Source organism: Bos mutus, chromosome 19, assembly GCF_027580195.1.
Source record: "Bos mutus isolate GX-2022 chromosome 19, NWIPB_WYAK_1.1, whole genome shotgun sequence".
Classification (NCBI taxonomy): domain Eukaryota; kingdom Metazoa; phylum Chordata; class Mammalia; order Artiodactyla; family Bovidae; genus Bos; species Bos mutus.
In genome coordinates, this window is record NC_091635.1 from 7,661,057 (window position 1) to 7,687,420 (window position 26,364).

The following is a 26,364-nucleotide window of genomic DNA, read 5'->3' on the forward strand; positions in this document are numbered from 1 at the left end:
CCCTCAGGCATGTTCTCCAAGTGTAGGCTCAGCTGAGCTTCCCCTCGTCCTCTTGGATCTGGGGAGACAGACAACTCTTCCAGGACCACATCCTGCTGACTGCACCGCCACCCGTCCTGCGGGAGGGATGAGCTGAAGCAGCAAGACAGACCCGCCCAAGGCAGTGTGTCCACTTCCCTCCCTCACACCCTCAACCTCCCCCCGGGAAGGCAGGAGCGGGTCGCCTCTGCAGATTCATCCTGTGAACCCACCCAGTGAAGATGGCTGCTCCCCGGGCCTCTGAACCCGTTCCCATGAGACGCGTCAGCCGCTCCAGGGCCTGAGACAGGATGGGGTTCTGCCCCCCAGTGACACAGCCTGTTCAATGTCCGGGGATTCCAGGTGAAGAGACGTGAGAGCTAAGCGTGACCTCTGCCCTGCAGGGCTGTCTTCTCAGGTAAATGCGTGCTTTTAATACTAAACACGTCTGGTCATGGTCTCACAGGCTGAAGAGCAGGGCCACTGTGTGGAGAGGAGTTCCTACTGTGTTTCTTTTTCATGAGAAAGCTTAGAAAAGGCTCAGTCTGAATGACCAACCAGGATTCTGGCTCCCTCTCGTTGCCAGCACTCTAAAGAAAGTAGGAAAACCTGGAAGGGCCTACTCTGAGCAAGACAAACGGACACCTTCCCAGATGAGAACAGGACCTTCTACCCTTATCATAGGACCCTGCCCCCCCACCCCCCCGGTGCCACAGACACTGGCCCAAGTTGGCTGGAGGGCTGCCCACACAGTGCAGCCTCGAACTGGGTTCCCGAGACTGCAGAACCTTATACCCCAGGCCTGAGGCTGCCAAGGGCGCTGGGGAATGGGATAGGGCTGAGGGAGAAGCAAGGTCCCCAGCACTCTGCCCACCGCCCGTCAGGAACACTGACTGGGTCTTTGGGACCAAGATCCAGGACCTCAACCTAAGGTCATCTGTGCTGTACCTTCAAGAGGTAGGGACAGAGAAAAGGATATCCCTAACTTGTATAGCACAGATAATGAAACTTCCAATTAGAAGAAAAAAATCCGCTTCCTGAGGCTCACTGACCCAAAGCAAACCCCAGAGGGAGAGGAGTGTGTCTCCCCAAGCACCTCCAGTGCCGATGCCCAGGTCTAACAGACACAGCTGCTCTCCCTCCCACCGCTTCCGGCAAGCCCCTCCGCGGTCTACCAGGAAGACAGCGGCACCATTGAGCCCACAGAGCTTCATGCATCTCATGGTTAAGTCACTTTTATTCCTTGTTGTCCGACCTTGCTTTTGGGAATTCTATTGCTGATGCTGTAATAGAGATAAAAAAGTGACTGAGAAAAAACAAGAGTAAGGAAGGAAACTGACTAAATATGACAGCATATAAAAATTACAGGTGGGGAAATCCTGTAGGGCCTCTACACTCTTATCAGGCATCAGACAGACCCACGTGGCCCGGAAGCCAGGAAGCACATGACAGGACAGGATTTCGCAACAAGGCTCCCAAGGAGTGAGCCGGGACCAGACGGGAAGGAGGGAGTGTAAAGAACGGGCAGAGCAGCCAGCATCTTTGCCTTTTAATAGAAGATCTGTTTTCATCATTTCTGAGGGTAACATATTTCTTCTAAAAATAGAGCTCTTTGCTTGTTCTGAAACTTCTCAACTTTCGCTCGGAGGTGGAGGGGAATAAGGCTGACTGTAACCCTGGGGTGACGCTGCCAATGTCTCCTCGTCTCAGACCAACTCTTTAAGGGCTCCTGGGTGCTCACAGCAAGGATGAGTTCATTCACATCCATGGTACTGAAGAAACACGACAAAGCATGCGAGCCCCCGGCCGGGCCAGGTGTGGACCCCATGAAAACATTCCTGACCGTGGCTCAGATGAGACCAGGTGGCAGGGCCCTCCCCGGGGGAGGACGACACAGGGCCCTGCACACGTTTACCAGAAGACGACAGGGTGTCCTTCTAGCACACTGGGTGGGAATGAAGTGTACACACACGAGACACAGGAAGGCGGGGCCGAGGATGGTACACTCCTGCCCGGGGCCGACGCGGACCTGGACTTAGTATCACGGAACCTGCTGGGATTTTCTCACAACACAGATTGAGAGTCAGACTCTCCCCTGCCCCGAGGACGAGCCTGGTTAGCTCCTGAATCCAAAGATGCCCTTGATGTATCCGGTGAGGCCGCTCTTGGCCTTCTGCTCCAGCTTGTCCTCGAGGGGTGGGAAAGCCACGTGGTTGAGGGCCAGGTCAAAGAACAAAGGCTTGCAGGGGATGGGCTGGAATCCTGGCGGGAAGTGCACCAGGTTGGCTTGCTTGGTGACGAGGGAAGGGTCCAGGCAGAAGGTCTCAAACCGTTCAACCAAGGGCTGGAAGTCAAACCAAAGCAGGAACCCAGAGTTAATCACCGCCCATCGGTGGAACATTCGATCCCCACAAACCTCCTGTGAGGGGCTATTATGTCCTCACTTTATTCATAGCTGAGAGTCACTGAAATCTAGAGAGGCTGAGAGTGGTGGGCTGGAGTGGGATACAAGCCTGTCCGATGTCTGAGTTGGAGCCAGAGCCCCTAGCCAGAGTGCACAGCAGGTTCCTAACTTTACTGGGACCATTTACGTGACACCTAGCGCACCTTACACAGGCAGCTTTCAGGTCCGGAGTAAGAGAAGCGGGAAGGGAGGGTGTTTCCTGAGAAACGTAGGGTCCTCTGCTCTACAGATGAGCATACGCTCCTAGGGAGTCCCGAAATCCTGTTTATTCTTCAAAAGCCACAGCCCAGACTTACCTTATTGTCCTTGACTTGGGAAGAGGTTTCTGTCTGATGGGCATCGTTTGTATCTGAAAGTTTCACAGGATTCAGTGAGAACATGGACTTAACGCAACAGGCTCAAATGATACCTATCACCCGCCTGGATCCTAAACCCCAGGGGTAAAGGCAGCCCATCTGTGGGGAGTCAGCCCTCTCCAACCCAAAGCAGACAAGTCATGCCAATAACAGACTACACACCCAGAACCAGCATGCTCAGCCCAGCACAGCCAGCATGGCTCCCTGGGACAGGCAGGGGGACCGCATGCCAGGGTGCCTCTAGATTCTTCCACATAACCTGATGCCTCACTGGGGCAGAGGAAATGGCAGGAAAAAACTAAAATCTCACAGATGAACCGAAACAACCCCTTTCAGTCTTACACCAGTGGTGCAGGGGGTGGGAGAGAAGAGGAGCAGCAGAGAAGGGGAGTCTGGGGACACAGGCCACAGGGAAGAGGCGTGTGGCTCACCCAGGATTGCAGCCGCCTGCAGGGAGCACTTCTCCGACCTCACTTGTGTGATGAGCTCCTGCACGTCCGGCAGGTCCTGTAACAACGAGGAAAACATGGAACTGTGAGCCGGGGCCGGGCCAGAGAGGTGCACCAAACTAACCCGAGCTAAGTAACCCGACTGGTGTTTTCAGGGATTTCAGGTAATTTAAACATTTTCCCTATTAAAAAAAGCAATGCACAGAAACTAGCCTGTTTCAAGGGGAGAAATCTATGCCATGTCTTAAGTAATACTGCCTGAAAATAATAATAATGACAAAGATAACATTAACACATTTATCATACACCAAATGCATTATGTGCCAGGCACTGCCCTAAGCAATCCACACAATCGTCAATTTCATCTTCATGATAATCCTGAGACAGTCTGTACCTGCACTTTACAGGTGAGAAGACAAAGCACAGAGAGGCCAAAGAACGTGTCCAGTCACGTCCCCGGTGGCCGCAGGCCGGGACCCAGAGCCTGGCCGCCTGGCTCGAGGACCTCAGTCCCTACTCACAGCCCTTCTCTTGCCTCAGCTTCTCACTTGGCAGAATCTGGACTGATCGGTCAGGTCTGGATACTGCTGCACCCCTCACGCCTGCTTCCTGTTAGTTCCCCCCTAACCTAAACCCTGGCATGTTAGGGCAGATGGGCTTTCATGACACCCTTCTTACTTCTCTCCGGAGACAGACCGTCCACACTGGTTTGTCTCCACATTCCAACACCACCACACCCGACCATGCTGCCACACTGGTCACCCTCCCACTGCCCACGCCCGCCTCCCACCTACTCCTATTTCGCTCCCTTCTTTTGTATTCGGAGGTGGGTCCTATGCAAGTCTTGCGGCTGCAGCAAAACCACAAGCTCTCTGAAGGCAGAAACCAGAGTTTCTCTACGGCTGAGCCCAGGGCTGTTCTAGGCAGACACTCCCACACTGGCTGTAACGTTGGTAACAGTAACCTTAACCCCGCTTTTCTGAATAGTCTCTACTTGTAAAATATACATGGGTCCCCTGGGCCACTGCTTTAAGAATCTCTGTAACCTCACAGCAGTCCATAAGCTTAAAAATCTAGTTGTCATTCAAAAATCTGTAAAATACACCAGCTTGGCACGTAAGCTTTGACATACACCCTATCACCTGGCAGTCTTGCTAAAGTAAAATACACTTTTAGACCCCATAGACCTGTGCCCTGGCCTGAGAATCTGCATTTCTAGCAAACTCCCAAATGCTGCTGCTGGTGGTCCCCACGCACTCGTGTGGAGAGGCTTCACCAGTGATTCTCCACTTGGCTGCAGAGTAGAATCACTGAAGGGCTTAAAAAAGCCTCAGTGCAAAAAAGTAAATAAATATTATAAAAACCCCAGTTCTTATCCCACACCAATTAGAGCCAGACATCCACCTTGGAAGCAGTTCTAACACGGAGCCGAGCCTGAACAGTGCTCTGGGGCGGTGCACCAGGTGAAGGCCGTCTCTCTTAGTACCTGAGTCGTCTTTGGGCCTGGAACGCTGCCACGAGTTACACCCACAGCTCCCGGGCACTCGGGCGCACCACATCCCATGGCTGACCAAGCAGGACCCGCCTGAGAAGGCATCAGAGCCTCACGGCCAACTGCTCAGGTCTTAGAAACAGGCGAGGCCACTGGCTTACCTTGAGGCTGTTCTTGAAGGCTCCGGCGTCGGAATTCACTTCGTCTGCGTATTTCAGGACCCTGTCATACAGGACGAGGGCTTCATTCCACTTCTTCACCAGCACGTAGGACTGAGCAATGAAGAAACACCTGATGGAAGGAAAGAGCCACAGTATTCTTAAGCAACGATCACCCAAGATCAAGGCTTTCCTTGCTGTTTAGGCTAAATAAATGGTCAAGTCTCTTAATGTCAGGCTCATTCCCTGGGGTGGGAGATTTCACCATTTTCACTGTTCCAGTTTGCCAGGCTAACCCGCAGACTCCTCCCTGAAACTGGAGCTGACTGACAGTGTAGGTCCAAAGCTGACCCACTGTCTTTTACTTATTGCTAACTCTGCAAAAAAGCTGTAATTCCTAAGGCACAGGAAGGAAGATGAAGACAGGCAGGAAGGAGGGACGTTGTCCAGCTGCAAATGCTACCTACACCGCCCACATGTCTAGGTCATAACCGTTCATCTCTGCTCATGTCTTTCAAAAACCAAAACCCAACCTTCCAGGGACGTGCTCCCAAAGCTTCTAGAACCTTCCAATGGTTGAGGGGAGCCCTGCCCATCCCAGGGGAACTTACCTGTAAGCCTTGTAGACCAGAGTTTTAAGGCCTATCTCTTTCTGGAAGGCTCTATCCTCCTCTAAGCCAGGAAGCTGGAGCAATTCCACCAAATTCTGCACAAAAGATGTAACAGGAAAACTCATGAAAAGGGGGACCCGCACTGAGTGTTTGACAGAAGATGTGGAAGGACAGACGTGGGCAGAAAGAGCGAGCCTGGGCTTCAGATAACGGGGACGTCTGTGACGAATGACTCAGCCGCAGCCTCACCTGGGGTCACCTCCGCCCTCCTGACCCTGAGCCCACGTGGCCTTTCTCTCAGTCACAATTCACCTTCTTCAGAGACTCCCTGGACCCGCTCAGCTGGAGGGGATCCCTCTGGCTCTGAACTCTTATTTCAGATGGCCCGCTTGTGTGGCGCCTACACAGACACCTTGACTGTGGGCAGGGGTCTCAAACTCCCTCACCCATGAGCTCCCAGGGGGGCCGAGGCAGTGTGGCCTCAGGTCCCAGGACACGTCAAGACACGTGGGCGACCAGCCTGCACAGGAAGTGCTCAGTGAATGAATACCAGGGGGTTTACTCGTGTCTGCACATCCACATGGGCTTCCCCGGTGGCTCAGTGGTAAAGAACCAGCCTGCCAATGCAGGAGACATGGGTTTGATCCTTGGGCTGGGAAGACCCCCTGGAAAAGGGAATGGCAACCCAGTCCAGTATTCTGTCCATGGGAAATCCCATGGACAGAGGAGCCTGGTAAGCTATAAACCACAGGGTCACAGAAGAGTCAGACATGACTAAGACTCTAAACAACAACAAAACACATCAATATGTCTGGATATCAGGTTTATGGACGGCTGAACTGGTATGAAAACAAGAACTGCTGTCTTTCACCGAGTCACCAACAGCTCCTGGCTATCACAACCCTTTTGCTATGTCATTTTGTAGCCAACCCACGCACAGGACAGGCTTTCCCAGCCCTCTGGGGTCACCTGCAGAATGATGTCATAGAGCCGGATCAGGTCCTGGGGCCGAGGGGCGCGCTTGCTGTCATCTTCCGGCTGCTGCTGCAGCAGGGCCTTCTGCAGCCCTTTAGCCATGTTCTCGTTCCGCTTGATCGCTGTTGACAGCTTGATGTACGTCAGATAGCTGGAATGGACCACACGTCAGCTCAGGTGATGCTCAGGGAAGCGGATGTGCTGGGAAGAGCACTGGACCACAAGCTGGGCTGCTCTGGGGAGCTGTGGGGCTGAGGGCATGTCACCCGGCAGGGCTGGCAGGCCTGGGCCTCAACCTCCAAGGGCCTTCAACTCTGGCTGCTGTTCGGTGGCGAACTCGCAGGGGACCCGTATGAGGCCTTACGACAAAATTTGATTTTAATTTGAATTATATCTTCTATATCTTTAGAGAGTTACCAATTTCAGAGGACACTGCTGGTCCTTAAGATGAGAGATGGATAGCAAGCTAGTTCCTAAAATAAGGACTAAATAAATAAAATAGCATCAGAAATGAGAGAGCTTGTGTAGGAGTCAGGTGGAAGGCCAGAGGGCTCAGGGTGAAGAGCAGGAGTAGAACTGGTGAGCGGCTGTAGAACAAAGTGGTAATAAACGCTAAAAGCCAAGATCAAGAAGTAGCAACGTACACACATCATTTAGACACATGCAAGTAAATACCAAAAGAATTTGTTAAAGACTTAAAACTGGCCCCTTCTTTTGCTTTTTGCTGCACCGTGAGGCTTGTGGGAACTGAGTTCCTGACCATGGACTGGACCTGTGCCCCTCATTGAAAGTACAGAGTCCTAACTAACCCTGGGCCACCAGGGGATCCTCGAAAGTGGCCGCATCTGAGAAGTCATGAGATGGGCTTTCCTAGAGCTCTGCAGAAAACTCAGACTCTCAAAACAAATAACTGTTATTCACTGAGTGGAACAGGGATCTAGATACATTTTTATTAAGATACCAGAGCTTTATTAAAATACAAGAGCTACTGGATTCCTGACTTTAATCCATCCCAAAGCTGGCCTCTGGTCCTAACTGCTCACCATCCCTATACCAGCTACATGTGGAGGCGGGAAGACAGATCCAGGGCAAGGGGGCTTCACAGTGTGGAAGTGTCCTGAGCCCCGCTGAAGCTCTCCTGGTCTTTCAAGGCTAGGAGGCTGACAACTGCCTTTGCCTCTTGGTGGCTGTTAACTACCAACACGTCCCCTAAGCTCCTACAGCCTTGTTTCTCATGGGCTTGTTGAAACAGAAGGGAGATAAGGACTGTTCCTGCTAATATTCTGTGCATCTGAAACATAAGGCAGTCAATGTGACATAATACCAAATTCTCTAAGAATGGAGATTAAGGCAGGGAGAGGAGTTTTTTTTGGTTTTGTTTTTATTAAAATGGCCGGGGGTGGGGGTTGGGAATGACTGAAAATATTGCCAGGTTCACTAAAAAGTTGTAAGCAGTGACTAAGACATTAAAAATTTCAAGGTCACACGGAAAGAGCACCTGGGGAGAAGTGCTTCCTCCTTTCTTCTGTGAAACAAAATGACCCATCTTTAAAAAACTTAAACTTGACAAGGCCATTTGAAAATGGGTATGAAAGAGCAAATGAATAAAAACAATCAAGATGTGCCCGAGGAGAAAGCTGGTGGGGTGGGGGTGGGGGGATGACGTGCTGGACCAGACACCAAGACCTATGATAAAGTTACAGTAAATCACGGCGCTGGTGTCAGTGCAGACAGACAAATCAGCAGAGCAGAGAGTCCAGACAGCGAGCGCGCAGGGAGTGTGGAACGTCCGCCTGCACGCCAGCGGGGAAGGACAAACCGGCCCATAAATCGCACCCTGGAACAGTCTGTCACCCTCGTGGAAAAAGGTGATGCGGATCCTTACTGCACTCAAAAATAAACTCTAGATGGAATTAAAGTTGGGCTGAACTTGAACTTAAATGTGGACAGGACAAAATAAGCCATTCAGAACGCAGATGAGAGTCACTCTAGGAGCCTGGCGCTCCTAGAAGGAGAGCGGTGAGCTCTAGAAGAGGGGGAGGAATCAGCAAGGGGGCCACAGGGAACTTCAAAGTTATCGGTTACATTCCAGTTCTTCTGTTGTACAAAACAGGAAATCATACAGATACTAGAATAATATACATGTGCAAATCTCGTATGCGAAAATGTGCACAGATGCATTCATATTCTAATATGTATCGATAAACTATAACGTGCATAAACACTGTGGATACTCTTTTGTTCCAAAGACACATCATGCAGGGTTAAAAAGTAAAAATGTCACATCTCTTACCTGTGCAGGTACTGAAGGTTAGATACCTTCCCCGACTCCACGTCTAGGGCGTAATCTCTCTGTTTCTGCAGAAAGTAAGAAGGTAGAGACAAAATGGCTGATTACGTCCTTGGCTCTGACCACCTCATTCAATGGTGTGGACCTCAAAGTGCCCTGCAACACAGGCACAGACTCTAGGAAGTTGAGGTCCTCAAATATCAGAGAACTCCTGGGCTTTTCTGGAACAACAAGGTCACTCAGTTTCCACTGACAAAGAAAAACCAGACGTGTACGAGAACTCAGAGTAACGGCCAGGAAGGCCTCCTGGCCCCTGTGTCCAGTGTTTAGACTCAAAGCATTAAAGCAGACGGTCCGCAGGCCACGGCTCCGTTTTAGGACCTGTGTCTTAGACCCAAGGTCTATGCCTCGTGCTGTCAGCTCCTGCCTTCCTGGTTGACTGAAGAATGGCCCTAAAGGGAGGAACCTGTGAAGATGTGACCTTACACAGCAGGAGACCTTACAGATGTGGAGACATTAAGGATCTCTTGATTAGCCTGGACAGAAAAATCAGGTGTCTTCTCTACGAGTCCAGACATAACAGAAAAAATAGAGACAGGTGGAATGAACAAAGGGAGAGGGAAATTACAAAGGGAGAATAAACAGGGTTTTTGGCAACAGGGAAGAAAGACAAAAATGGTTCTGAGGTTTTCAGCCTAGATGCCTGAATGAATCACAGTGATATTATTAGAAAAAGGGAGTGCTAGAGAAATCCACCTGGAGATATGGATTTGAGACCAGAGGCTCAACAGGTAAAACATGAAGCCATTAGGAGAAGCAGGACAGAGGGAAAAGAGTTTCTCATCCTGGTGGAGCCCAGAGGAGGCTTCTCTTGTTGGTCAGCCAATCGCCACATCTAAATACAACAGTGGCTAAGAGACCCTGCCTGGGAACGAGACACACAGACCAAAGAGGACCTCACTCAGAGCAAGAGCGGGACTCAGCTCAGAGTCCTACCTGATCTGACTTGAGCTCTTCCCGCACGGCCTGGATGGCGTCCCGACACTCACTGAGCATGGATTCGAACAGACGCTCCTTGGTTTCTTCACTCTCAGCCTAAACAAAGGCAGAAGGTGGTGAAAGAGTTTCTTTTTGAGTAAGTCATGGTATTCTGATGGGAGGAGGGCATGATGGCGCTTTGATTCCTCCCGTTAGACACAAATACACACATCCAACCAAAAAACAGCCTGGATCAGAGATCATTTCAACTGTTAATATTCTTTATCATATACAATGTTCCTTATGGTTTTATTCATTAATTTGTACGGAAATGAGAAGTGTATATATATAAAGTGAACATACCGAAAAAGCATTGATAGCACTGATCTAAACCGTCAACTGACAGAGGCTTTCATCTTTCCTCTAGCGTAGAACTTTCTACTGTTTTCCTTCAATGCCTCTACCTGTGCTCAGCACCTGGCATCTCAGGGGAGCTTTATGGACTAGATTTGGGGCACTGCCACCTCAGAGTGATGCACAGCACAAGTTTCTTTCCCTTGCAAATGTAAGCCAACAGAGTTGTAGATACTGGATTTCTCTAAGTCCCAAGTAGGTGAGTGACATTACTAATCAATAACCAACCAAAGATATATTTCTCTCCTAAATGCACATGAGGTTTTCCTGCATACAGGAGTTATTCCATACGGCTATGCTGAGAACATCTCAGGGCAGATGAAGTTGACAAGCATTTAACAACAGTCTCTGCAGAGCACAGGGCGTTGCCCCTTTGCTAGCCAACCAGGATAAGGCAAAAAGTGATTCATTAACTGAATACCTGCCAAACCACATTATCATCCTAAAGAATCTGACTAAGCAGGTGGGAATGGACAAAAAGCAGAAAGGAGATAAACTTGTGTTACTGGCAGACCCACTCTGACATTAGAACATCAACATTCCCATAATTATATTTGACTTTCCACAGAAACTAACATTCAATCTGATCTCTTGACATTCAACTGACCTCCAGAAAAGCTCAAAAGAAAAGCCAGTACTGCCCACTCCTTTAAGATATGGTTGGGAGGGGCCTTCAGAAAAACCTTTTCTTCTCTTAAGAGCTCTCATGTTTTTCCCAGTTTCCAGTGTGGGGAAGAAAAAAACAAAACAAAACTTCCTTGTAAATTACCCAATATAAATCAAACATATTTTTCTATTTATACATTACTTGACTTCGGAGAAGGCAATGGCACCCCACTCCAGTGTTCTTGCCTGGAGAATCCCAGGGACAGGGGAGCCTGGTGGGCTGCCGTCTATGGGGTCGCAGAGTCTGACACGACTGAAGCGACTTAGCAGCAGCAGCAGCAGTTACTTGACTTTCTTGTTGTTCAGTAACTTAGGAACAAATCAGGGGCATGGCTATTCTATAAATTTATAAAGGCAAACCCAGACACCATTAACACACTGCAGGCTAGAGCAGGGCTGTTCACTGGCACTTTCTGTGACGGTGACATCCCTGCGTGGTCCAGTGTGGTGTCGTCAGCTACAGGTGGCTGCTGAGCACCCGGAAGTTTAATCAACGTAAACAGCCGTATGTGTTCAGGTGGCTACCGTACCAGACAGCCCGGCTCTGGAGAAACACACTTCACACCAAACACCGTTAAGGATCTCAAGTCAGCAAGATTCTTCGTACTCATGTAATCAAACTAGCCAAGTTTTTCAAAGTATAAATCCTGTGGAACGGGGCAGCTGCAGAGTTAACAACTGGAATAAGATGTGAAAACAGACCCGGACCAGCCACACACATACCAGAGCCACGTCGTGAGCAGGCAAGATGAACTCCAGCACCAGCCTGGTATCATGCAATCCAGCAAACATGCCAGCGACACCCTTTTAAGATTGGGGGGTTCAGCAGTTGGGGCAGTGAGTGCTTAAGTAGAAGAAAGGGGCCAACTGGTTTTACCAGCTACTTGGGACCTGCCTCCTTTCCTAGGGAAGAAACGGCTCAAGTGAAAAAAATTAATCTGATGTGAAAATGCTGTATCTCTTTCCTGCCAGGTAGTACCTTCATTCCCTTTGAATAAGGACACTCTGCATTAAGGTACTGAACAGCAGCAAATCTCCCTTCCCTCTGCTTCCAGAAAATTCTTCATTCCCCTGGGATCTTACAAAGGTCTTAAACCACAATGAAGGGAAAGGCCGATCTGGATCACAGGCCGTCCGTCGGCTGTGTTGTTCTTATGCAGACACACTGCGCAGGGACAGAGACCGCTCATCTCTGGAGCAGAACCTCTCCCGGTTCTCCCTGGGCTGAGCAAAATGTCCACAGAGGAAGCCTGAAACACATGTTGCTACTTCACTCTTATTCTGTAAACCTATCTTGGAGGCAAAGGTAATCCTGAAGGGATGGTGGAGCAAGAAACACCTCTCCACGTGTATGCAGAGGGAGGGTCCCTCAGGACCCACATGCACACGGCTCAGGTCTGCCACGGAACCAGCAAGAACAGCTTCGCACACACGAGCAAACTCCCTGCAGAAGAATTTGTGGCCGGCCTAGACCTTCCCGTGTGGACCTGTGACAGGGAGAAACCCGTAGCCCAGAAGTAACACATTTTGCTGCTGCTGCTGCTAAGTTGCTTCAGTTGTGTCCGACTCTGTGCGACCCCAGGGACTGCAGCCTACCAGGCTTCTCCGTCCCTGGGATTCTCCAGGCAAGAACACTGGAGTGGGTTGCCATTTCCTTCTCCAATGCATCAAAGTGGAAAGTGAAAGGGAAGTTGCTTAGTTGTGTCTTGACTCTTAGCGACCCCATGGACTGCAGCCTACCAGGCTCCTCCGTCCATGGGATTTTCCGGGCAACAGTACTGGAGTGGGGTGCCATTGCCTTCTCCAAGGCAGTACTAATAAACAAGCTTGAGATCAACTTCACACACTCTCAGAAGTGCTGTTCCACAGCACCAAGGCACGTCTCAAGGCCGAGGAAAACCAGCTGTGTGTGTCCTGAGGCGAGGCCCTCAGCTCTTAAAGACAGAGCTCCCAGACAGTTTTCACTTGTCTACTTGGTGTGACAGAGACAGCAAGGTGAGTCCAACCACATTCTCCACCACACCTGTAGGAGAACCAAGGGAATGGGAGCCCAGCCTCCCTCAGCACAGTGAGGTCTAGGAAAAAACAAACAGAAATCGAGTAAAGAGGACACAAACCTCACGTAAAAATAGACTGTTTTTTTTAACAAAAAGGAGAAGTGATCTCCTTCCAGTCAAATATTAAAGTATTAGTCATAACCTGAGGATAAGAATCATCAAACCTATAGACATTTTTAACCTGCCCCCACCCCCAGCTGCATGATATCCTCAAATCACCACCAAGACAATTCAGGCGTGATCAAGTATTAACAAAGCAAAATAAAAACAAACGAGAAAGTAAGACAATATTAAAGACATGAACATCTAAAGCTTGGCTAAAGAAAGGAAGGCTGTTGCAGCTGGATTTTGGCAGTTGATTAAGTCTCAGCTCCAGTCTTTGCAGTTTAGTATTATCTCCTTGAATTATTTCTTTCTTCTTGCTTTTCAGTAAACTGTTGTTTTAGTATTTAAAGGTCATAAAAACCTCTACAAGCAACCAAGAAGCGGGGGGCTACCAGATTCCTCCAACCCAGTTCCCAGAGGGTGGGAAACACCAACAGCAGCAGGGCTAGGAAACACGGCAGTGAGAAGCCCTGTCTCCTGGGCAGAGGACAACTCGATGCAATAAGGAGAACTGGCCAATCGCCTGCCAAGTGCACCAGCGAGCACGCAGTTCTTCTGGAGATTAGCTCCGAGTAGCCAAAGGGCCTTTCCCATGCATAATAACCCAGGGCTCATCCAATTCAGTACACAGTTAATCAGCCACGGAGCTACGCCTGAAACCTAAGGGTTTAACCAAACTTCATTTGACACTGTACTTAAATTATTTCCTTACTGGCTTGACCTGGTGTATGTGTGACGCAGCATTATCAGGCATGTATCTGTTTTTAAGGTTAAAACTTTAATGGGATTCCTGGGATTAATACACATTTTGTTTGCTCAATCAAATTATTTAAAGGTCTCGGATATTCAAGCGATCCTAATTCACCATAAGAGCCTTAAAGACCACAATTAACTGTATTCACCACAATCAGCATATTAACCAGGCACTTAACAGAAGATAACACTACAGGTTCTACGAACACTATAATAAGACGATATTATAAACTGTCAATAAAACCAACAATTTACATGAAATTAATACATTACTTTAGAAATATAAAATCCAAACCGACACAAGATTAAACAGAAAATCTGAATAGCCCGCCAACTCGTAAAGGAATTATATATTTTTTAAAACAAGCAAAAACAAATTATAAAAATCTTCCCACAAAGAAAACTCCAGGCCCAATAGTATCACTAGTGAATTATAACGACCATTTAAGGAGAAAACAAAAAGTTACATACTCTTTCAGAAAGCAGAGGAGGGAACATCTCCAAACTTGTTTTACAAGGTATGTATAACCCTGACACCAACCCTAAACAAAACCACCTGCCATTATCTGTATAAAGGACTTTTAAAAAGAACATATTTAACAACAGAAACGTGCACACTGAAGGTGAGGTGGGAACACAAAGCTAACGGCAGCCGCGATGAGAAGACTGACCACGAGAATCTTTATCTATTCAAGGCTCATGTCACTGCTTTTTCTTGCCAATATTATCAAAACGCTGGCCAATCTTGTTTTTTTAGTATTTACTTACTTGGCCGCATCAGGTTGTAGTTTGGGCACGCGGGCTCTTTCACTGCGGCACACCAGTCTCTAGTGCTGTGCGAGCTTAGCTGCTCCGCAGCGTGTGGGATCCCAGTTCCCCAACCAAGGACTGAACTGGTGTTCCCTGCACTGCAAGGCAGACTCCCAAGCACTGTACCACTAGGGAATTTCTTTGAACTGCTTTGTAAAGGGGACTATGACCTGGAGATCCACAAGTCAGCCCTTCACCTACACCAAAACCCGAGTTTGAGAGTAATCCTTTTAATATGTGCACAAAGCTCAACTAGTCACCATGCGATTGAAGTGATCTTCAATTGTAAAGGCAACAGCTTCATGTGCAATTGTGAGATGCTTTTCACCTGGTCTAATTTAGCCCAATCTGAATTACTTTATGAATAAGGCAAAAACACCTCCCCCATTTAAATTTTATTCTCTATTTGTAAAAAAGCAAAAGAAAGGTAAATTCAGATAAAACACGCCTGTGTCTTCTCCTCCCACGTGGGAAACCCCTACCCTCAGTAACCTTCTGAAGTGGAGAGGATTCTCCTGTGAAGGACTACTTTTTTCCATTAAGATTTCCATTAAAATTCGACTTTTTCAGTCAGGGGCCCAGGACTCTGCTTTTCTGTTAAGTGAAATTACATGTAGCTTTTCACCAAAACCATGCAAAACGATCCTGTTCCTAACCTTCCTGATGAATCTAAGGCTATGTGGGAAACTTCAAGGAACACGAGCTTTGGATTCAAAAGGGTATGGTTTCAAATGCAGGCACTCCTTTCTATCAGATATGGTTATGGACAGGTGACAGCTTTCCCATCCGTAAAATGAGCATCACCCACCTCACAGGGTGGAAGAGAGAAACACATGAGAGCGTTAAGCAGTGCATCCAGGACATAAAGGAGGATCATTACACTCCTGCTTGTCTCTGTGGTGTCTGTCCAGGTGACTACCAGGTAATAAAAAATTTGGTGAAATAATTTGTCAGAACATGAAAAATCCTTACAACATGTTAGTGAAAAAATGTGAAATTGGATCTCAGTCTAATTCTAACAAAAAAGTGATATCTTGCAAACATGAAGGGCTTATTTTCCTTTTTAGTACAATGCAGTATCAGCGAAGGTATACAGGAAGTCAGACTGTAGGCTGATCTCTTATAAACACTTCTATTGTATAAATGGCAAGCATGAATAACTTTTAAAGTTACTTAGTAAATGTTACCTTGTCCTGTCCTTTACCTGGTCTGTGTCTGTGGCCCCGTTCCTTAGGAGTCTCTATTTTATTTGCCCCCATTGGCCCCCCTCCCTCCCCGCTCCCTATTCTACCCAGAATTCCTACCCGATTGTCACTGATGCCTGGCACAGATCTGTGGCAGTTCTCTCCTTCCAGTATGTATCCAGCTGCATAATTTAAATGGGTGCTATCAGCCCTAGTCAAGAAGAGAGACCTCTATACTCTTAAGTGCCAATGAAATGCTCTCAGAAAAAGTTTAGTCCTTTAGATGAATGAAAACTCAACTTTCCAGTACTGTTCTAATCTTCTGTCCTGTAAGCAAATAAAGGGGGAGGTGAGGGGCCATATGCAATACAGACAAAAGGCGCAAAGAAATCCTTCAGTTGTTGAAAGCTACCCCCAACCAAAGGAGCCACTTTGGAACAAGTCACTGAAAGACCTGGATACTTAACAACCCATCAGCACAACTAGCAAAGCGCCTCACACACATATCCCTCTAGAGACAGCAGCCTGCTGTGAAGTCTCATGAAACGCCACTGGTCCCTGCTGAGGCTGGAGACACAGGGAGTAGCGTGGTCTTTTTTTCAGATGTTCTTCGCCTAATACAGAGAAAGAACTCTAAAAAATGCCTCATCACTGTCTACTCCAAACAAACCAAGATCACCGGAATCTCTTCTCTTCTGGAACTCATTTGGGTGTTCACACCCACAATCAGGTAATAATTATGTCAGCAGGAGCATCGGGCAGTACAGCTCTGCATGAATACTGCATAAATACCACACGTAAAACAAGCAGATCGGGTTTAGCCAGGCTGTCTTTCAAGGACCCAGGGACAAGAGGTGACCCTTCAGGGCTGGAAGGTGAGGATGAGAGGTCAGAGAGACACAAGACCGACAGCCACGCTGCTGCACCACCTGCTGGGCCAAATGTCACCCCTGACTTGAAGCAGCCCTCTGCCACTCCCATTTTCACCGAAGGCTGTCACTGTCAATTTCTTTGGCCTCTACCCAGGAAAACTCCTCGATAAACTCAGCTTTCAAAAGGGTTCTACTCAAGAGCATGCATCTTGAGATGGTTACCCAAATCCTAATCAGCAACAAAATATCATATCTTCAACACACAAGGACAACCTGCAGACGCACCAAGAGAACAGAACAGGCCCAGCTCCTCACCTGGGCGATGGCGGCCTCGTTGTCGGCCAAGCCCAGTAAAAAGATCCTCACTTTGTCGATCTTCACGGGAACCGTCCTGCCCCTCCATTCCACTTCACTCATGGTGGCTGCCTGCTTGGCTCGCGTCTGAGTGATCAATGCCTAGAAAGTAGTTATAAAATGTTAAAGCTTCAACCGTGGATGTGAGTGATCAAGGTGAAGCTCACTGGGGACTATCGTTTGTCTCTTCCTGTAACTAACATATTACATATCCCTGGGGCAGGGAACTAAAATCCCACAAGCCACAAGGCATGGCAAAAAAAAAAAAAAAATTAAGTGACAAAAAGTTTTCATTAAAGATAGGTATAAATATGCATAGATCAATAGCAATTATCCCTGGATGAGGGGATTGTGTGTTACTTCTTTTACTGGACTTTTTTTCAAACCGAAGACTTTTCACAGAACGCGCATACTAGATTACCTCCAATTTTTCAGCCAGGAGACCCTCAGTGCCCCCAGACCTCAATCTCATCTGCATGAGTTCATTGATGGCTGACTGGTCCCCTGAGAAAAAGAGAGAGAGACTGAGTGGAAAACTCTCAAAGGTCTTGGTTGTTTCCTCAAGAACTCTCAGATTCAACTCCAAGCTCATCCCTGTCCACCAGCGCATTTCAATGAATCCTAAGTCCTTTCACAAGGCTCAGGGTGAGCACAGATACGGTGGGGCCAAAACTGAAGCTAGGGAACTGCCTTCTGGATGTCGAGCAGAGCTGATGCGGACAATTGTACTCTTTTCATCAATGCAAACCCACACCAAAGATGGACGTGGGGGAAAGGGAGGAAAGTTAAAGCCATCCTCCAGATTCTGCAGGCCGCCTGTCGCTGCCCTGCGCAGCTCCGCTCACCAATGTTGTAGGCACAGTAGCGAATGTTGGGCGAGATCTCCTCCACCCGCTGGTTGTACAGCACAGCCTGCTCTTCTGTGAAGGCGCTGGCCAGCTTCTCGTAGATAGTCCTGCCAGGCAAGGAACATCACGGTTCACAGCAGCCTCGCTTTAAGAAAATAAACTCACAAGGAACACAGATCAACTACCAGAACCAGCAAGTTCTGAGGCTGAAAGAGAACAACCCACATTTCTCAAGAGAAGGCAAAAAGAAAGAAACCGTAGTAACGTTCACAGAAGCAATCACTGGCTGAGCTGCAGCTTGCATGTGACTGCTACCAAAACTGGCCACAGCCTTCGGGCCAGAGGACTTACTTGCATTTATTAAAAGCCTCAATGGCGGCTTTCCACTCTTGATGTTCGAACCGCAGCATTCCTGAGAGGTAAGCCGTGTAAGCCTGTGAGGTGACGGGAAAAGAGACACTGCTTCAGTACCCAGGAACCAGGGTACAGCCCAACCCTACTCGCTTCAAACTCTGGTATCAAGAATAGATATTCAGGTTGATTCTAAAAAAATCAAAAAATGTGTCTCACGAATAAAATGTGACCCGAGGGTGATTTATGATTCATGTACTTCCTAGGAGAGAACTTCAAAATAAAGAAAATTTGCTCTCTTTGTTTTATTTAACAACCCACTTCTGGGCTATACCATTAGCATCAAAAGTTGAATATAAACTTGAAATCTCTTCCATCCCTTTTCAAATACTCATTAAGAACAAAATTCTTACTTTGTGAACTTCCCAGATGTAAGTTTTTCACATACATATCAAAAGAAGCATGGGCTTTCTTAAAAGTTAGAGCCAATTCTTAAAATCCAGGAGCTCAAAAACAAAAACAAGAGCCAACTTCACCTTTTAAAAGCAAGATTAGGTTTTTTCCTCCCCTGATTATCAACATACAATGAAAGAGAATCTGTTCTGTTTAACTGTATTATTATTATTTTTAAAGTCACATCTCTAATCTCCACAATAAAGCAAAGCTGATGTTATGACACTAACCTGAGCCTCCAACTTGGTCTTGGCATCCACACGATTGCTCTCACACAAGCGTTCCAACTCCTCGGCATGCTTCACGGCTTTGCGCAGGCGAGACAACAAGTGGAACCGTTTTCGGGGCTCGGTGTTGGCTTCCTGTTTGAGCTGCATGGCATAGCTCCAGGCTCTCTCAGCATCCATCAGAACCAGAAGCAAATATCTAAATCAGAGACAGAACAGGCCAACTGAAAACAGCAAAGGCCAGGAGCACCAGACTCGGGTATCCTCTGAGGAACAATCCTCGGCCTCGCAACTTTTCCCTACACCTTCCTTTGCTTTCCTCCTCGGAGCTGCTCTTCTCACAGCATCAACCATGGTTCCCAAATCAGCATCTCCGGTAGGTTTCTAATCACCTACTAGACACATCTCTTTGAAAAACCTGCTACCACCTCAAACTTGGCAAACTCAGACTTGCTGTTGTTAGTTGCTCAGTCGTGTCTGACTCTTTGCGACCCCATAGACTGTAGCCCGCCAGGTTCCTCTGTCCATGAGATTTTCCAGGCCAGAATACTGGAGTGGGTAGCCAATCCCTTTTCCAGGGGATCTTCCTGACATAGGGATGGAACCTACGTCTCCTGCGTTGCAGGCAGATTCTTTACCGCTGCGCCACCTGGAAAGCCCTTACTGAAGTACCACAGACTCAAAATTCTGCGTTAGTTTCACATGCAGGGTAGGAGGATCACTGACTATATACCCCATGTTGTACATTACATCCCCATGAACCATGACTGGGAATCATTTCATGACTCCAAGTCTTTACCTCTTAATCCCCTTCCCCTATTTTACCGACTCCTTCCTACTTCCCTTCCCTCTGGCAACCACCAACTTGTTCTCTATGAGTCTGTTTTATTTGTTCAGTCGTTTTTTAGACTCTACATAGACTTGAAAATGCACAGTATTTGTCTTCCTCTAATTTCACTTAACATGATACTCTCCAAGTTCCTCCATGTTGTGGCAAATGGCAAGATTTCATTCCTCTTTATGGCTGAGTTACACATATGTAAACGATCTTGCTTTTAAAAGGTGAAGTTGGCATCTCTTGTTTTTGAGCTCTTGGTTTAAATACAGATATAGAGGGACATCCCTGGTGGTACAATGGTTAAGACTTCACACTCCCAATGCAGGGGGGCCCAGGTTCCACCCCTTATCAGGGACCCAGATCCTGCATGCCACAGCTAGTACCTGGTGCAGCCAAATAAGGCAGTCTGAGAAACTGACCCCCAGATTATTAATACACACTGCTTGATAGAGTAATCCTGTCACGTTAACCACCATGTATACATTCAGCAATGAAACACAAAACTCTTAGGTAGTACTCTACATATGGCCAGATTTCACTTGAGATATACTGATTTAAGGCCACAGGACTGGAAAAGGTCAGTTTTCATTCCAATCCCAAAGAAAGGCAATGCCAAAGAATGTTTAAACTACCACACAATTGCACTCATCTCACAGGCTAGTAAAGTAATGCTAAAAATTCTCCAAGCCAGGCTTCAGCAATACACGAACCATGAACTTCCAGATGTTCAAGCTGGTCTTAGAAAATGCAGAGGAACCAGAGATCAAATTGCCAACATCTGCTGGATCATGGAAAAAGCAAGAGAGTTCCAGAAAAACATCTACTTCTGCTTATTGACTTTGCCAAAGTCTTTGACTGTGTGGATCACAATAAACTGTGGAAAATTCTTAAAGACATGGGAATACCAGACCACCCACCTGCCTGTTGAGAAATCTGTATGCAAGTCAGGAAGCAATAGTTAGAACTGAACAGGGAACATCAAACTGGTTCCAAATTGGGAAAGGAGTATGTCAAGGCTGTATGTTGTCACCCAGCTTATTTAACTTATATGCAGAGTACATCATGAGAAATGCTAGGCTGAATGAAGCACAAACTGGAATCAAGATTGCCAGGAGAAATATCAATAAACCCAGATATGCAGATAACACCACCCTTATGGCAGAAAGTGAAGAACTAAAGAGCCTCTTGATGAAAATGAGGGTGAAAAATCTGGCTTAAAGCTCAACATCCAGAAAACTAAGATCATGGCATCCAGTCCCATCACTTCATGGCAAACAGATGGAGAAACAGTGGAAACAGTGCCAGACTTTATTTTTGGGGGCTCTAAAATCACTGTAGATGTGACTGTAGCCATGAAATTAAGAGACGCTTGCTCCTTGGAAGAAAAGTTATGACCAACCTAGACAGCATATTAAAAAGCAGCCAACAAAGGTGTGTTTGCCAACAAAGGTCCATCTAGTCAAAGCTATGGTTTTTCCAGTAGTCATGGAGGTATGTTGAGAGTTGGACTATAAAGAAAGCTGTGTGCCAAAGAATTGATGCTTTTGAACTATGGTGTTGGAGAAGACTCTTGAAGAGTCCCTTGGACAGCAAGGAGATCCAATCAGTCCATCCTAAAGGAAATCAGTCCTGAACATTCATTGGAAAGACTGATGCTGAAGCTGAAACTCCAATACTTTGGCCACCTGATGCAAAGAACTGACTCATTTGAAAAGACCCTGCTGCTGGGAAAGATGAAGGCAGGAGGAGAAGGGGATGACAGAGGATGAGATGGTTGGATGGCATCACCGACTCAATGGGCATGAGTTGGGTAAACTCTAGGAGCTGGTTCTGGACAGGGAGGCCTGGCGTGCTGCAGTCCACGGAGTTGCAAAGAGTCGGACACGACTGAGTGACTGAACTGAACAGACACTGAAATTTGCATTCCAGAAACCTTACCTAATAACCAATGAGGTTATTAGTCTAATCACTGACTTCAACATTTACCATTCCACCAGTTATTTCTGAACAAGTTACAGAGTCTCTCTGAGCCTGTTTTCTGTTTGTTTTGTTTTTTGGGGCCATGCTGTGCAGCATGTGGGATCCTAATGTCCTGATCAGGGATTGAACCTGTATCCCCTGCATTGGGAGTGCAGGGTTTTAACCACTGGACCACCAGGGAAGTCCCAGTTTCCTCATAATGGAGAAGGAGTAGTAAAGATGCCTATTCCACAGAGCTGCTACAAAAACCACATGAAATAACTCAAGTGTGTGGCACGACATCTGTCACACTCTAACTGTTCAATAAATGTATTAACAAGAGATACTCAGCACTGAGCAGTCAATACCTGTTATCAGTCAGAAGATCTTCAGTTACTTTTTTCCCTGTGAATTTGTGTCTGTTTCCCATCTTAAAGTTGAGTGTTTTCCGAAGACGTCTTTGTCTACGTGAACAGTAGCCCCTGTAAGAAACCACAACCAAAAACCATTCAGCTAAGCTGATAGTACTTTCAATAGTAAGTTCTATAATAAGGCAAGGTCAAAAGTTTGGGATATTCTACTTATGGTTGCTATAGATACCACCATCCTCTTGCAAATGTTTACTGAATGCAAACACGCAAGGCGATATGACTGGAATTACAGAAAACATGAAGAGACAGAGGACACGGTGCCCATTCTCAAAGAACCACACTCTGAAATACCTGAAATAAAAAAAAAATAAAAAAAAAAAAAAAAAAAGAACCACACTCAAGTTGGAGAGAATCATGAAGATAAAATGGCAACCACAAAAACGAGGCAAATGGCAAATCCAAAGTGACATGAGTAACCTTTCTCTTCTTGTTAACCCCCTTCACTGGACTGGACTTACGGTGGGCTTTGAAAGAATGAGTAGGATTCTGACGGATGTAAAAGGGAAGAAGGGGCATCCTGACGGAGAGAGTGTGATGACAAGGAAGACATGGAGAAAGGAACTATAAGCATATCTGAAGAAAAATGAGGTGAACGAGGATATCACCAAGAAATACGATAAACACCACCTCTTATGCCAAGCCTCTCTCTTCTGTACTCATGCAGTCTTTAATTCTTACTTCCACTATAGTTTGAGAATATTATAATCATGTTCTTACATATTTCACTAATATAAACTCCTTGAGTACAAAGATGATTTTATTTTCAAATTTCTCCCAATGTCTTAGTACAGTGCCTAACATATAGATGTGCAATAAAAGTATTTTGACTAAGCTAGTGTAAAAGTACATGCAAAATTTTACCACTCTTACTCAAAACAGCATAAAATTTATAATATAAAATGATATTTAAACGGTAACTTCAACATCTCAGTCTTAAAGCTACCACGGAATGGGTTATTAAAAAAAAAAAGTCTGATTGAATCTATGAACTATAGGTCTTTTTAAATTCATACTTATGCTTTAATTATCACTTACCCTTTTATATAAAAATCAAATGGAACACACACATTATGGATAGAAAAGCAAATTGGTAAAAATTTTCTGGCAATCCATTTATCAAGATCCTTAAAAATGGTCATACTTCCTGAACTGACAGTCTACTTTTACACTAAGGAAATAATCAAAAATACAAAGAGGAATGATCAGAGAGTCACGGGAACAAAATTTTTAAGCCTATAAAACTGGCTACCATATAAATAACCAACTCAGGGGAACAGGTAAATAAACTATGGTATGTCTATATAGTTGATATAGATATGTATCAGGTTATAACACAACTAATACAAATCACGTGTATAGAACATTTTTATAAACATGGAGAAATACTTAATACATAATGTCCAGCAAAAGAGCAGGATACAAAGTTGTATACACAATGTGAGCAAACTTATGGGAAAAAAAGCGTAGAAAAAGACTAGAAGAACAAAAATACTATTTGGTAGCACACATACACAAATACATTTATGTACTAAAAGACAGAAATATGGACTAAAATGTACACAAAGTCATTTTTATGTTATATTTTATTACCAAAAGATCTAATTGAAAATCGAACATTAAAAAGATTAATAATAACTATGAAAAAAAAAAATTGGAGTCCCAACAGCCATTCAACTGGGGGATAAAAGCAGACTGTGATTCACCCCTGCAATGGAATACCACTGAATAATGTGTTAGGTGAGAGAATCTGGTCACGAAAGGCCATGTTTCAGAAAAAGCAAAACTACAAGGACAGGAATCAGAAGAGCAAATGCCAAGAGCTGGGATATAACCCAGATTCTGTAACATGGTTAAACTAAAAAAAAAAAAAAAAAAACCCACACCAAATTCCTTGTTATTTTCGCCTGCAGCTTCCATGTATCTGCAACACCTTAAGGCAAAATGGATAAAAAGATTCGCTCTTCTTAAATTTGAAAAGTAAGTATCTTTTTGAGAATTTGATATAGACTTTCCAGGTATACTTTCTGGTAAGGCACAGTAGTGAGGGTAGTAACAAAGGCAAACCAAGTCTGAAAAGGCCAGAGATGTCTCTACACCTTGCAAGTGATACTGACCTGTACCTCTGAAAGTCTCCATGCCGTAAACCGTGCTGCTGCTGGGATTCCTTTATAATCTGAAGAACTAGAGTCAAGATTAAGGAAAAGCTTACAGTGCCAAGAATCGAAATAATCCAAAACATTCACCCATATTAGTACCATTAATCTGTTTGTATCAAATCACAGTTCATTAAACATTTCTAAAATGCTTAGTACATTAACTAGTGAAATCTCTAGTGACCACTTTCAATAGCTACCTTGTCAGAGGACAGGGCTGCTGCTGCTGCTAAGTCGAGTCCGACTCTGTGGGACCCCACAGACAGCAGGCCAACAGGCTCCTCTGTCCCTGGGATTCTCTAGGCAAGGATACTGGAGTGGGTTGCCATTTCTTTCTCCAATGCATGAAAGTGAAAAGTGAAAATGAAGTCGCTCAGTCGTGTCGGACTCTTAGCGACCCCATGGACTGCAGCCTACCAGGCTCCTCCGTCCATGGGGTCTTCCAGGCAAGAACACTGGAGTGGGTGCCATTGCCTTCTCAGGAGGACAGGGCTAAGCATGTAAAAAACCTGAAAGCCTGAACTTTCAGTTACTATTTCAAACTAGAAAAGGAGGGCATCCATAGTCATTGAAGATTAACGAGACCCAACAATTTAAATACAGCTGCTGGATTCTATTGATAAATGCTGACTACATTTGGGGTGGTTCCCAGTGATTTACACCTGGACCTAGGGTTTTTACTCATTTAAGCAGATTCGGGTTATGAATGACGTGTACTACTAGTCTATTTGCACAACCTTCTACGACTGCCAAACCTGACTTTCCTTAACAGCTGTGATGCTGTCTGCGCCTACGGCAAGCACATGCCAACAAAAGCAGGCCACAGTTTGCATTAAAATACGTTTTTCTTTTAAAAGAAAAGGCACTGACCAAATTCTCCTCTTGAAGAATTTTAAAAATATTTTAAGATTATGTCCCAAACATTGGAAGTCCAACGACCTTTGCCTACCGTTTTAGTTTTCTTCTAAAGTTTCCTCAATGCTTCTTTATAGGAATATTTTAAAACACTGAACACTGAAAGGGCTATGTCAACAACTAAAACGAGACCAGCGTGTACAAGATCTGTAATAAAATCAGAGCAATCTAACATCCATTTGGAAGGATATCACCAGTTCAAAAAGTAAAACTTCAATCTGCTGAAAAACTTCAGTATGTTAAAAAGTCAAGCTACATGTACTATTTCACAAATTCGCCTACATTTTCATTTCAAAAAGCCACAAACTAATACCATAAACACTCAACTGTGATACACTCTGATGAAAACTAGAAACCGATTCCTCAACAGCTCATCTGAATGACTCTCCACAAGACAAAATGCCTACGAGGCATATTAAGAGAACTACACAAGTAACGTTAACAATTTTTGATGGTTTATATTCAAAACGGGCAATAAGCCTTTCCTTGGAACAGTCAACCTTCGCTTCCACTTGCAGAGCATCAAACTGTACTTTTTACTATGCACTCTCCGACGGCTGTCAGACACAACTATTAAGCCAAAACGCCGACACTGCAGTTTCCTTCTCCCCACTTCAGCGGCCCCAGGTGCCAAGTTAATCAGAGTGGCCTGTGTCAGCCCCACCACCAGCCCCCCCCAAACTGGGCAACTGCGGGGAAACTGCCGAAAACTGCCCAATTTTCTGGTGCCGACTGAAAGAAGAGAACGTTCCCCAGCGCGGAGAGCAGAGGAGATGCGAAGAAAAGCCAGTCGAAGAGCAGACCCTGGAACTATTAAGTGCCCAAAAAGTAGGGGCGAGAGCAAGTGCACCCCTCGGCCTCTCCTGCCTAGGATGAGGCGGCCCCACCGCCTCTCCAGCCCGCCGGCCCGCCAGATCGACACGTAGTCATTGCCGAGTTAGGCCCGACTACTGTAGGATACTCTCCAAACTCAGGCTGTCCCCGAATTCTTTGTGTGCCTTCGAGCCAGCCGAAGGCCGCTCGTTTTCCTTATTTTCCTCTCCTCCGGCACTGCGTCCACCACCGCTCCCGCCGCTGCCCCCGCCGCTACTGCTGCCGCTGCCGCCGCCTCCAGGAACCTGCTTCTCAGCAGCCATCTTGCCCATGCGCCGCAGAGCAGGACGGGATAGAGGAGGCGAGACGA

General features: G+C 46.3%; 1 protein-coding gene across 1 annotated transcript; it reads right to left on the reverse strand.

The window, feature by feature from the left end:
- Positions 1-1,552: 1,552 nt before the first annotated feature.
- SRP68 (signal recognition particle 68) lies at positions 1,553-26,353 on the reverse strand. Its single transcript, XM_005907966.3, has 16 exons — positions 26,143-26,353; positions 24,228-24,294; positions 22,051-22,164; positions 18,889-19,084; positions 18,206-18,288; positions 17,852-17,961; positions 17,428-17,510; positions 16,968-17,108; positions 9,810-9,908; positions 8,817-8,881; positions 6,518-6,674; positions 5,549-5,643; positions 4,941-5,070; positions 3,270-3,345; positions 2,779-2,831; positions 1,553-2,362 (listed from the first exon to the last, which is right to left on the reverse strand). Exons 1-16 carry the CDS (start codon positions 26,324-26,326, stop codon positions 2,135-2,137), a joined length of 1,881 nt encoding a protein of 626 aa, XP_005908028.1. The 5' UTR covers positions 26,327-26,353; the 3' UTR covers positions 1,553-2,134.
- Between the last annotated feature and the right edge of the window lie 11 nt (positions 26,354-26,364).

What these genes read in the sequence shown, in the direction of transcription:
- SRP68 (XM_005907966.3), bottom strand. Translation starts at nt 26,326, where the DNA reads ATGGGCAAGATGGCTGCTGAGAAGCAGGTTCCTGGAGGCGGCGGCAGC. An exon ending in GAGGCTTTTAATAAATGCAA is followed by an intron (nt 17,962 to 18,205) that starts GTAAGTCCTCTG and finishes CTTGCCTGGCAG; the next exon opens with GACTATCTACGAGAAGCTGG. An exon ending in CCCAAGTCAAGGACAATAAG is followed by an intron (nt 2,363 to 2,778) that starts GTAAGTCTGGGC and finishes TTTGACTTCCAG; the next exon opens with CCCTTGGTTGAACGGTTTGA.